At 51.8% G+C, this 11,703-nt stretch overlaps 1 protein-coding gene across 1 annotated transcript; it reads left to right on the forward strand.

The window, feature by feature from the left end:
* Positions 1-6,706: 6,706 nt before the first annotated feature.
* LOC116236943 (green-sensitive opsin) lies at positions 6,707-11,401 on the forward strand. Its single transcript, XM_031605805.2, has 5 exons — positions 6,707-7,144; positions 8,812-8,980; positions 10,170-10,335; positions 10,462-10,701; positions 10,884-11,401. Exons 1-5 carry the CDS (start codon positions 6,784-6,786, stop codon positions 11,013-11,015), a joined length of 1,068 nt encoding a protein of 355 aa, XP_031461665.1. The 5' UTR covers positions 6,707-6,783; the 3' UTR covers positions 11,016-11,401.
* Positions 11,402-11,703: the final 302 nt, after the last annotated feature.

The following is an 11,703-nucleotide window of genomic DNA, read 5'->3' on the forward strand; positions in this document are numbered from 1 at the left end:
TTGCTGAGGAGGGAAGGGGAGTAAAAGCCGAGGTAATGGCATTCAGGATCCAACCTCCAGCATTTGCAGTTGTTGGCCATGGAGATTATCCATCCACGGGAGAACTGTAGCATGAAAAGACCTTGCTGCTCTCAACGCTGCCAGCTCCCATGAGATTTCCCGATACGGTGGACTGGATTATGCTGGATGGCCAGGATTTATCGCTGCTTTCAATGGAGAGTCACCCTTTTCATTCCAGAAACCCTCGGCCGTTAATAGTGGTTTATCTGCAACAGGGGAGAAGAGTTTGCTGCTGCTTTATCTCCTTTCAGACGTTCACGACAGCAATTCATTCTGCAAGGCAGCAAGGAAACAGGGTCAGATGTCTTCAGGGTGAAAAAGGCTGCACATGGCAAGATAATGTGCACACTGAGCACACTGGGAGAAACCCAGAGCCTAGCAAAACACTGCAGGACATGGGAACACCCTCTGCAAAAGTCAGACAGAAGCAGAATGATCTGCAGGGACAGATGGGTCCGTACAGGCAGGTGATGGTTCCAGCACAGGACTCAGATTTGACAAACCGCCTGCTTAATCTGTGCATGTTTTGCTTAGGTGATGAATAGCAACCTCAGTGAAAGCCTCTCAACCACAAAAGCTTTAGAGAGCTGAACAGTAAAGATTGAGAATTAAGGAGAATAAATATTAATGAAAGGAGTGGGAAATTAATCATTTTTTCCAGGTGATCTTGCCATTATATTGCTCAGCTGTGCAGGGCTGCTGCATTCACCTCCTTTCTTGAGCACGTGCCCTGGGTCCTGGTGGGAGCACTGGGATGTGCCACAGCACGAGACCACGGATTGCATGTGGGAAGGAAAATGAGGCAATAAATGGGAAGGGAATAGGAACTGTAAAAGAAAAGAGTCGTTTACTAGCACAGGATTCAGCCTGCAACAGGAATTGGTGCAAACCCTCCGCTGGTTTTGATGGCCTGAGGCCAAGCACAGCACCAGGCTTAGCTCAGCCAGGCACAGCCCAGAGCCAGCACTGTTATGTAAAGGGATGGGAAGAGCTGGGCTGGGCTGGATGGAAGCAATGAATCCAATTATGGGATGAAGGGCAAAGGGAGAGAAGGGACACATTTGGACTGGAGCAAATCTCTAGGAGGTTTAAAGCAAGAAGAGGACAAAAATGAATTCCAGTGAAGGGTGCCCAGGCTCAACTGCAGCCAGGAGAAATAAGAGCCCCAAAGTAGGGCATAAGGCAGGGAATAGGGCTCTGCTGGTGGCCACGGCAGCCGTGTGAGGGCTTCTCCTTAGAAAACCCAAACTGTCTTTTCTGGGAGCACCCACCTGGACCCATAGAACTGATGGAACACAGAGGTATAGCCCACCAAGCACCAGGAACGACTCCTCCAAAAGCAGAAAGTAAGCCATCCACACACATTTCCTCCATGCTTTTTCCCCAAAAGACTACTCCCATCTGGCCCTCTCACAGCAGTCTCCAAGTTTCTGCAGAGAGAACCAAGGGCTGTGCACTGGAAATGAAAAAAAAAAAAAAAATGACCCAGTTATGACAAAACGAAACAGCATGTATAAAGCATCTCGCTGCAGAGGACTGCAAATACCCACAATAAGGCCCCGAGGAACAACGGAGTTCAACTTCGAATGGGATTTACAAATTAAAAAATAAAAGATTATCCCTGTTTGCCTAAACCCCATTTTCTGACTGCTCAGCCCTTCTCAAAGCTGTGGCAAAGTGCTACAGAACAAAGGTGGTGGAGCTGCACTCCTGCAAACCTTCGGTGTTAAATGGAAAACCTTCCTTCTGCCTCTCAGACATTGCAGCTCAGTGTCTGCCCCTGGAAGAGCCTGAAGAGCAGAGCCCTAGCTTTCCCTGCAACCCCTCTCTAACTCTTGCTTGTGGTGAAGAGCCCATAAAACAGAACAAAACCAAGCAAGGATTTGATTTTTATTTTTCAGTTTGCAAGGCAAGGATCTCACAGCAGCAGGCAGCATCTTCTCACTTGCATTGCCCATCACCCTTATCAGTGTGTGGCTTGCTCCCTGGCACAGCTGCTGCCATACAGAACAGTGGTGGTGCTGCTTTGGTTTGCTGGGCAGTGCTGGCTGCCCATCCTGGTGCTGCAGGGCCAATGAGGCTGTCTTGCAAACCTGCCCACTCTGCTACAGCCCTCGTTTAGCACTTAGTTGAAGGTGTTGACAGCACCATGCTGAGAAGTGCAGGTTTGCAACTGAACCGGGATTGCTCAGCTCCTTGGCAAGGAAATGACAGGACCCAAGGAATTCCCATCTCTCCAAGGAAATCCTGTGGTTCTTGCAGGGATGTTACCTGGATCAGCAGCAGGAGGAAAAGCAGGGGAGGTGTGTGCACTGCACACATGAGGTATGGGTGGCTGTGGTGAAGCTCTCCCTGCTTTCCAGCTGTCTTCTAGCCCTGGTGCATCCATTCCCTGTACAGCTGTACTGCTGAGAGCTTGGAGATGGGGTGTGAAAGAAACCTGCATGGAACCCTGGAGATGGGGTCCTTCTGCACAAAGCTCCTGGTGTAGAAAGCAATGCAAGAGACAGGCGTCTGTGCATTCTTATTTTTGAGGAAGGAAGCGAGGGCATGGCACAGAGGCTCTCTGCACCACTAGGTCCTTGTCCTGGCTGGGAGCAGCTGTGCCAGCCCAAAGGAGCAGCAAACAGCCACGGCTGAGTTAACCCATGCTGGGCAAGGAGCAGCCGACCAAACCTAACTGCAAATACATCTCTGTCCTCCTTCTCTCTGCCACGCATTTAAATCTATTTGATCTCCTGGATTGATCTCCAAGTTTGTGTGCACACATCCTGCTTTGGACGGGGCAGCTGGCAGCGCCTCACCCATCACGTCCTGTCAGCTCCACTCAGCCTCACCTCCACCAGGAGCTGCTGGGAATGAATCCAATTACAGGATAAAGGGTTTTCTTCCCCTCCATATGGTCTCCATAACACTCTGGCTTTATCTCGCTTTAACCCCTTTCCTGGTAAGGGAGCTCACAGCCTGGCGTAAGCAGCTCAGCGCAGCGGCCGCACGTGGCTGCTATCTGATATGGGGAGGTGAGGTCTTCCAGGGGCAAATGCCCACGAGGAGGAAGGAGCCCCTCCAGAAGAGCGATGCAGAGCAGTGCACTTCAGAACCATCCAAAAGCACAGAAGCAAACGCAACATCATTTTGTAATCAGTGTTTGTCTCTGGTGCTCGTGGCCAAGGTTTAAAGTTCCTGTGCATTAGTCTATCAATGGAATTTAAGCCCAGCTGTTTGCCTCAGGACTGACTTCTGTTGCTTTCACACTCCCCTTGCTCTGCAAATCATTCCATGTTTCCCTGGTCAAGTTGCTCCTTTGCTTTTGCCCAAGCAGCAGCGAGCAGCATGCTGCCTTGCACAAGGACAGGGACAGCAGAGGGCTCCCAGCCAGGCCCTCCCACGGCTGTGTTACTGAAGCCCGGTGAACCAACCGTATCAGCTTGGTTATTTGATTATAATTATCATTTCTTGCTTTACATGGGACATGAAAGCCCAGAGATGCTCAGGGCTCCTTCACGCAACGTGCTGACAAACAATGAATACGAGAATCTCATCTCAAAGAGCTTAGCAAAGCAGAAAAGCCTGCATGAGGGAAGAAAACCCTTCCTTTTCTTAAGGACAAACACAAAGAAACAAGCCTCTCCTCCTGCATTAAACAGGGCCTGAATTTTGCTGTTGCTTTCTTTGTCATAGAGTCAGCACAGAAAGCAATTGAGAGCTCTCTGGGAGACAGCCCGTAAAGTTTCCCTGCTAAGAGACACCAAATTAAAGCCATCACTTTCCATTTCTGTGACAGGGACACTGAAGGAAGCGAGGTTGCATTCAGGACACGTCCTGGAGGAACCAGCTAACCTCCCTGGTGTCATTTTCTTCTGCAGAGTTGATTCGAGGCCTTCAGCATTGCTCCGCTGGCCGCTGACCTGCAGAGAGCTCTAAATCCACATCGACACCGGCCTCGGGGGATCAGCCAAAACACCAACCTCAGCTTGTGAGGGAGAAAGCTGGGTCCTCGAGGACAGCTGAGAAGGGACAGAGCCACGTTCAGATCCTCCAGCAGCACAGATGTGGCTCGGACTTACCTGCTCCGTGTTCACCTCCCCAAAGTGGGAGAAGTCCAAGCAAAAGTCCTCTTGGTCCCACTGTTGGCAATCCTGCATGTGAAAGGTGTCTGGGTGCCAAGCATGGAGCCAAAGTCGTACCTTGCATTAGCTGGAATGCAAAGAGAAGAAGGTTTGGTCAAAGGAAAACTTAAAGCAAAAAAAAAGAAATCAATAAATGGTGGTGAAGGCGATTATACCAATAATAATCCTGCTGATCCTTTCCCACAGCATCAGCGCACAATCTAAAATAGGCTTTCATTTTACCTCCTCCTCCCTCAGACCCACTTTCTTTGTACAACTATATTACCCTTTAGAAGAATATGAGACACTATAAAATGTGGCAGAAAGTCTCACAAAGAAACATTGGGAGGTGAAAACGAACTCTCCCGTGAGATAACCATGTTCTTATATAAAGCTTTGGAGAAAAAAACAGATCTTTCATTCGCTCCTGGCACAGACAGCAAAGTCCACGTCTTTTGAAGATGAACAGTCAGTGATATTTTCTATCTGAAGAGTTGCCTTCTAGCATAGAGGTTGGGAGTGGCACACTGGAATTGAGATTCACATCTGCATGTGCTTTTTTATATGCAAAAACATGCTCAACTGAGTCAGGATCCCGACTGGAGTCAGGAAAGGCATGAAATAGGTGAAAGCTTTGAGAAGTAGAGCCATAGGACTGCTCCACACAGACCTCTTTCCCTCGGGGATGATCTCATGGAAAGCCTAAAAGACACCCAGACTGGGCATTTCATGGCTGGCACTTTCATGGGAGGTGAGGGAAATACTCCTGTGAGGCACAGACATCCCATGGGCATCACTTATCTCAGGGCACCTGAGGCTGCTGTGACCCACTTACTCTTGCCATGTCCTACTTCTGCTCCTCTGACCTGTGCAGATGGATCAGTGGGCCAGCGATTAGGGCATCATCCATCCTACCCACACCCCTCAGCCTTCTGCTCCTGCCCTCTAGTTCCAAGCCATTCCAGTCTTGCAGATCTCATTCCTCCAGCAAGACACTGTTGACTTTTTCCATCTACGTTGCCTTGGTGGAGGGCAGCAGTGGGAAGGAGGCTAGCAGCTTACCGCATTAACAGATCAGGGCCATTAACGCCAGCAGATGTCAGAGATTAATGGCAGAGCTTCACTAAGGCGTCTTAGGCAGGTCTCATGGAGAAGGAGCACCCATGACCCAGAAGGAAGAAATGGGGAAGAGCTTGGGCAGGATGGAGCATTGGTGCTCTAAGCTATGGCTGACCCTGCTGAGAAGGTTTCATGATCTTGTGTGCTCTGGAATGGGAATCCCACACTATAAGATGAGTGCTTAGAGACCAGGAGAAGTTTATTTCCACCCCAACGCACCTACAAGCTGGTGCTGCTCTCTCTGCACCATCTCTGGAAGGAATTCAGGACATTACCAAGGTTTCCTTTCCCTCCTCCACTGCATCCATTCTGCTTCTCCAGCAAACTGCAGTACCTTGCCAGGCTACGTCTAGTGTTGTGGCCAAGGACCCTTCCCAAGCCCTGCCAATCCTTGCAAAGCTGCAACCAAGACAGCTGCCCAGCTACCTGGGACGGCGAGGAGGTGCAGGTGGGAGATGATCATCACCACCTTCTCGGGAGACTAGGAGGAAGACAGAAGAGGATATCCAGCCCTTTGCACTCTAGTGCAATCAGGGTGCAGCACAGCCGAACTGCCACCCAGATGTTCTGTTCACCAAGAAGGCAGCCTTTGGGCTGGCAGCAGCTTCCCCTCCTGCCTTTGCCCAGTGCCTACATGTAGGGGGTCCTTACCCACATAGGCAGAGCCCAGTTGTGATGGAGACACGTACCCAAACCACGTGGTGCTCACACCAAACCAGGCACCTGAAGCACAGTGTGGCCAATTTCTCTCTGCTCTTCCCCCCAACAACTTTCCCAAGGGCAGTGAAACAGAGCTGGGTACCCCTCAGGCTCCAAACTCTTCTATGGAGTCCTTTAGCCATCCAGGGATGCCCCAAAGGCTGTGATCCAACATGGATTCAAGCAGAGGCTCATTTCTCCCATCAGTCACCCAAAGACCTGCTCCCCAACTCACCACTTCTCCTCCTGCTATTGCCCCTCTTCCAAAGGTCTCCCCAAGCCCTTCCCTTCCTCCCCACAACTCCTTAAACAACGTTAAACACTTATTGCCAATTAATACGCTTTAATGCAGGTTTTGGGGCCAACTGGCTACTTAGAGGGTGCTTAAACCATCAGCCCCTCTCAATCCCGTTGCCCTTGTCATACAAACTTAGCCTAGCCCCTAATCCGGCCTCCCCCCGCGCTCCCTCGAGGAGGCCCAAAGGTATAAAACCTCCCTGGGCACAAGGCACCAACGGCCCTCAGCACGGCGCGGGGCCAACGCACCACCTCTCCTTCCCCTGGGATTTACTGGTGTTCTTAGTCATTAATTAAATTTCGGAGCTGGGGGGAGGGATCTTTCGGTGGGGTGTTTATTTATTTATTTATTGCCATTGGGTTGGAGATTCCCTTTTTTTCTTTTTTCTTTTTTCTTTTTTTTTTCTGGTAATTGGGGTTGAAACAACATTCATTACCATAGAGCGCTTGATTAAAAGAATAGCCTTAAACGCAAAGCAGCTGCCGTAATACTGGCAGGATGAATGGGACAGAAGGTATCAATTTTTATGTGCCTATGTCCAACAAGACAGGGGTGGTGCGAAGCCCCTTTGAGTACCCCCAGTATTACCTAGCCGAGCCCTGGAAATACCGCCTTGTGTGTTGCTACATCTTCTTCCTCATCTCCACTGGTCTGCCCATCAACCTCCTCACCCTCCTGGTCACTTTCAAACACAAGAAGCTCCGGCAGCCGCTCAACTACATCCTGGTCAACCTGGCGGTGGCTGATCTCTTCATGGCCTGCTTCGGCTTCACCGTCACTTTCTACACAGCCTGGAATGGATATTTCGTCTTCGGTCCCGTTGGCTGTGCTGTGGAAGGCTTCTTCGCCACTCTGGGAGGTAATGGCTGCAGAGTGGGATGTGGGAGCGAGGGCCAGGTTTGGGCACAGGGTGGTCTTGCTTCTTTATAGGGCTTTAGAAATCCAATCCCGTACCCTTATGGGGCTGATGAGATGGCCGTGGCTGCATGGGGCAGAGCTCCGCATGCAAGGTGCTTCTTCCCTATGGCTAGAAGATGGAAGGGAAAAAAGATTTATGCAAGCTTGATCTTGATGCCAAGAAGCACCCATCTCACCACTATAGCATGATCACTGCCAGGAAATGGGAGGGGGTCCTGTTTTGCAGAATTAAACCTGGGGTTGTTTGGCCAAGCTGCCCAGCATGAATCCAGGGGTCTTGGATCTAAGTTGCACAGCTAGCAAAGACCTGCTGGGGATGGCCACCCAACGTCCTGGAGTCAACATCATGCATCTTTACCACCTTGTTCCAAGGTGAAGCATTTGGGAGGATTCCAAGGGGAAAGAGACATCCCAAAGTGGGAAAGGGAGCACACGGAAAGGGTGTGTGGAGAGGTGGACTGCAAGACAAGGAGAGTGGTGACAGCTCATCTCAGGGCAAAAAGAAGCTGAGGCAGCCCCTACCAGAAGAGGAGAGCAGCAGCACAGAGGGGAAGGAGCATTCCAGGTTTTGCAACAACTGCTCAGCTCAGCCCCACTTGCATTTGATTTGGTTGCTCTTGGGAGCTTCCTTATTTCTTCTCTCAGGGACACGAATGTAGTTAACGCTTCACCCTTCAGAAGGCCCCTCTGCAAAACAGCAAAAATTCACTTTGCACCCCCAGCCCACGCAGTCATCCAGGCCCACACAACACCTTCTAATTTATCTGACAGCTGCAAATCTTTGTGCAGAGACTCGCAGCCTTAACTTAACTTTTGTTCCCCTACATGGGATATTTCCTGCAATGATGCTGGTCTGAACAAAAGATGGATATTCTGTTAGGCAAAACAAAGCAAGGCATCCCGATCAAGTCAAGGACCAGGGAGTGGTTGGTCTTGGACTCAGAAGACCATATGGGTCTGCACCATTTCCAGTTGTGAAAGCCTGCATTACTTACACTTCCAATTTTCCTAGCTAGTAAAGAGAAGGAGGCTCCTAAGCACAGGGAGGAAAGCTTGATGGGAAGCAGTCACTGAGCAGCAGGTCTCCAGCGAATCCTAGCACAGGGTGTAGTTATCAGCAGATTATCACAGCTGGGGGCATTAGCAGGCTTACAGCACCGACTAAACGCTCCCAATCCCCTGAAGTTTAATTATCCCTTATAAATACATGTGCATGCATGCCCACCCACACAACCACCCCCCGATCCAGCACTGGTGGAAGACTCATGAAATACACATCGAAAGGCACCAACAGGTTTGGACACATCTGGTGTCCTTACCGGAAATTACACTTCCTTACACCCAGGTGGAATTCTCTCTGTTAATTTTTTAAATGATTAAAACACCACAATGATCCCCTCCTCCATCACCAGCATCCCACTGAGGAGCAGATACTCCTCTCAGCTCCCAGCCTTCTGCACATTTGCAATAGATTCTCAGTTATCTAATAGGATGCTGGTTGTCTGATCCCAATCTCCTCTGCTCTTTGCTCTGCCCATGAAGGGAAAACCAAGCCTGGAGGAGCTCTCAGCATCATCAACAGTCTCTCTCTTTCCATCCCCCCTGCAGGCCAGGTTGCCCTCTGGTCCCTTGTGGTCTTGGCCATAGAGCGTTACATCGTTGTCTGCAAGCCCATGGGAAACTTCCGCTTCTCTGCCACGCACGCCATGATGGGCATCGCTTTCACCTGGGTCATGGCCTTCTCCTGTGCTGCTCCACCCCTCTTTGGCTGGTCCAGGTGAGTCAGGGTACACAACCACCTCGGTGGGACAGAAGGTGTGCTTATGGCTATGGCACTTCCCGGGCTTCACCCAAGAGGCAATGGAGTGGGACAGGAAAGTGTGAGCTCAGATGTAAGACTCATGAGGGCTCCGAATCTCCAGCTGCAGCAGCCCTCCATGCCCTGCAGAGAAAGAAGAGCTTCTCTAGGCAATGCTCATCCCACTTGTGCTGTGAAGGTTCCATTCCTCTGTGCGGATCCTAAAGGGTATCTGAGTGACCAGCCCAGTGGACAAGACAGCTCTGAGCAAACCTGACTCATGCTGCTGCCCCAGCATTGCTGCTGGGAGCCCCGCAGGACTTTTCTCATTATTTCTGCCATGCTTTCCCTGCATCCCATCTGTCCTTCTCCCAGCATTGCAGTGAATTTCACTCACACTTGCACACATCTGGCTCCTTCAGGTACCCACATCCCTTGCCAGGAGCCAATGCATCACTCAACGCACAAGGGAGGAATAAGTTGGAGGTGATTTCTCTAATGCAGTTCCAGCCCCAACTAGTACCCCGCTGCAGAGCTCCCTGCGGGATATAGTGAGCCCCTTCCACTTCCCTGGGCATGGGCAGGAGGTAGCTTTGGGGTAGCAATGTCCCACCACCACAACCCTATGATGGGACAGAGGCAGACAGCTCCTATGCAGCCTTGGGTCAGCATCCCTGGCCAGGCAGGTCCTTGGCTGAATTGCAGTGTACCCTTAAGCCAGGGCTACGATGACATGAGCCCAACACAACTGCAGGCATTGAGCTCCTGAGAGCTCAGCCCACCAAGCCAGCAGCTCCCATCCCTGCTCAGCATCCCTCCATCTGCAGAGGGAGCGAGCAGGTGGCTCCCGGCAGGCAAGTGCTCAGCCACGTAGGAAGGAAATAAATAGCCCGCTGCCTGTGGGAGGAAGCAGTGTCACAACAAAACGATGCTGCGCACCCAAGCGCAGTGTGTCAGCTTGGTGCAAGCCATGGGAGCTGCACTGCAAAGCCAGTGAGGGCAGGAGCATGGGGCAATGGGCAGAGTGCAGAGGAGAAGCCAGGGAGCAGCTCCCACATGTGCCATTCTGGGAGCAACCTCGTGCCAGGGGGAGGTGGTCCCAAGGTGGAAACGCTTTGTTGTACCCAGGGAGGGTCCTGGTGATGGTCTGAACCTTTCTTGCTGGCAGGTACATGCCGGAGGGGATGCAGTGCTCCTGTGGCCCCGACTATTACACCCACAACCCTGACTACCACAACGAGTCCTACGTCCTCTACATGTTTGTCATCCACTTCATCATCCCCGTCGTGGTCATCTTCTTCTCCTATGGGCGCCTCATTTGCAAAGTCCGAGAGGTAACACCCGGAGTTGGGGGGCAGAGAGGTGGATGGGGACAGGATGGGCAGTGCGAGCAGGGATGGTTGTTTGGTGCCATGGGGGAGTAAACCTGAGGGCTGCCCCTCACTGCCCCATACCTGCAGGCAGCTGCGCAGCAGCAAGAGTCAGCCACCACCCAGAAGGCAGAGAAGGAGGTGACACGGATGGTGATCCTGATGGTGCTGGGTTTCATGCTGGCCTGGACGCCCTATGCTGTAGTGGCATTCTGGATCTTCACCAACAAGGGAGCAGACTTCACCGCCACACTGATGGCAGTGCCTGCCTTTTTCTCCAAGAGCTCCTCTCTTTACAACCCCATCATCTATGTCCTCATGAACAAGCAGGTGAGATGTCCTGGGACACGGCCCTTCCCCTGCCCTGGGCTCTTGTGTCCATGGGCACCTCGATCCCCACCAGCTGCATCTCAGCCTGGGGAGCAGCAGAGCTCAGGGCCGCTGGCAGTTCTCAGTCCCACAGCACACCCTCAAAATCCTCAAGTGCTGACATTCTCCTTCTGTCTTCCCAGTTCCGTAATTGCATGATCACCACCATCTGCTGTGGCAAGAATCCTTTTGGTGATGAAGACGTCTCCTCCACTGTATCCCAGAGCAAGACTGAGGTCTCCTCCGTCTCCTCCAGCCAAGTTTCACCTGCGTAGACCATGGACAGTTTGAACCGGGTGATGGCCGAACTCGGGGACCAAGACATCCCCACACCCACAACCACGTTCCACTCAGCCACTCTCCTGTACACTGCAGCCCTCCCCTGCTGTCCTGCATGCTCCTGCCTGGCAAAGCAGCTGTGCATGTGCTGCTGCTGCTACGTCTCTTGTCCCCACCTGTTGTCCCCTGGTGCCAACGTGGCCCTCTGAGCTCTCCCACAGCCCTTCCCCTGAGCACTGCACACCCTGCTCACTGACATCGTGCTAAACCCATCCTGGCACAAGAGCATGGGAAGGGGAAAAAGAGAAACCCCAGGTTCTTATGGGGAAAGGGGGGAGTCCCTTTGTAGCACCTGCTGGTCCAGAAGGGAGAACTGAGTCTTTGACCCAGGCTGTGTATGCAAACACCTTTCCCAGGGTTCCCACATGCACATGCAGAGCTGCAGGGTGGGCAGCAAGGAGGGTAGGTACTTCTCCCAACAGGGCACCACATCCATCCCATGTTCTTCACTCTCTATAGCACCTCTGCAGCACCAAAACCCAGCAGGATCCCTTCTCCAGCTCCTGGGAGCTGCTCAGCATTTGGGGATATTCCCTACCCACCCCAAGTGCCAGCAGAGATCCCTGCTTGCTTCACATCACACTGCAACAGCAGTGGGAAAGCCTGAACTTGAATATTCTCCTC

This window comes from Phasianus colchicus, chromosome 25 (assembly GCF_987193195.1).
Source record: "Phasianus colchicus chromosome 25, bPhaCol1.hap1.1, whole genome shotgun sequence".
In the NCBI taxonomy this organism is placed as follows: domain Eukaryota; kingdom Metazoa; phylum Chordata; class Aves; order Galliformes; family Phasianidae; genus Phasianus; species Phasianus colchicus.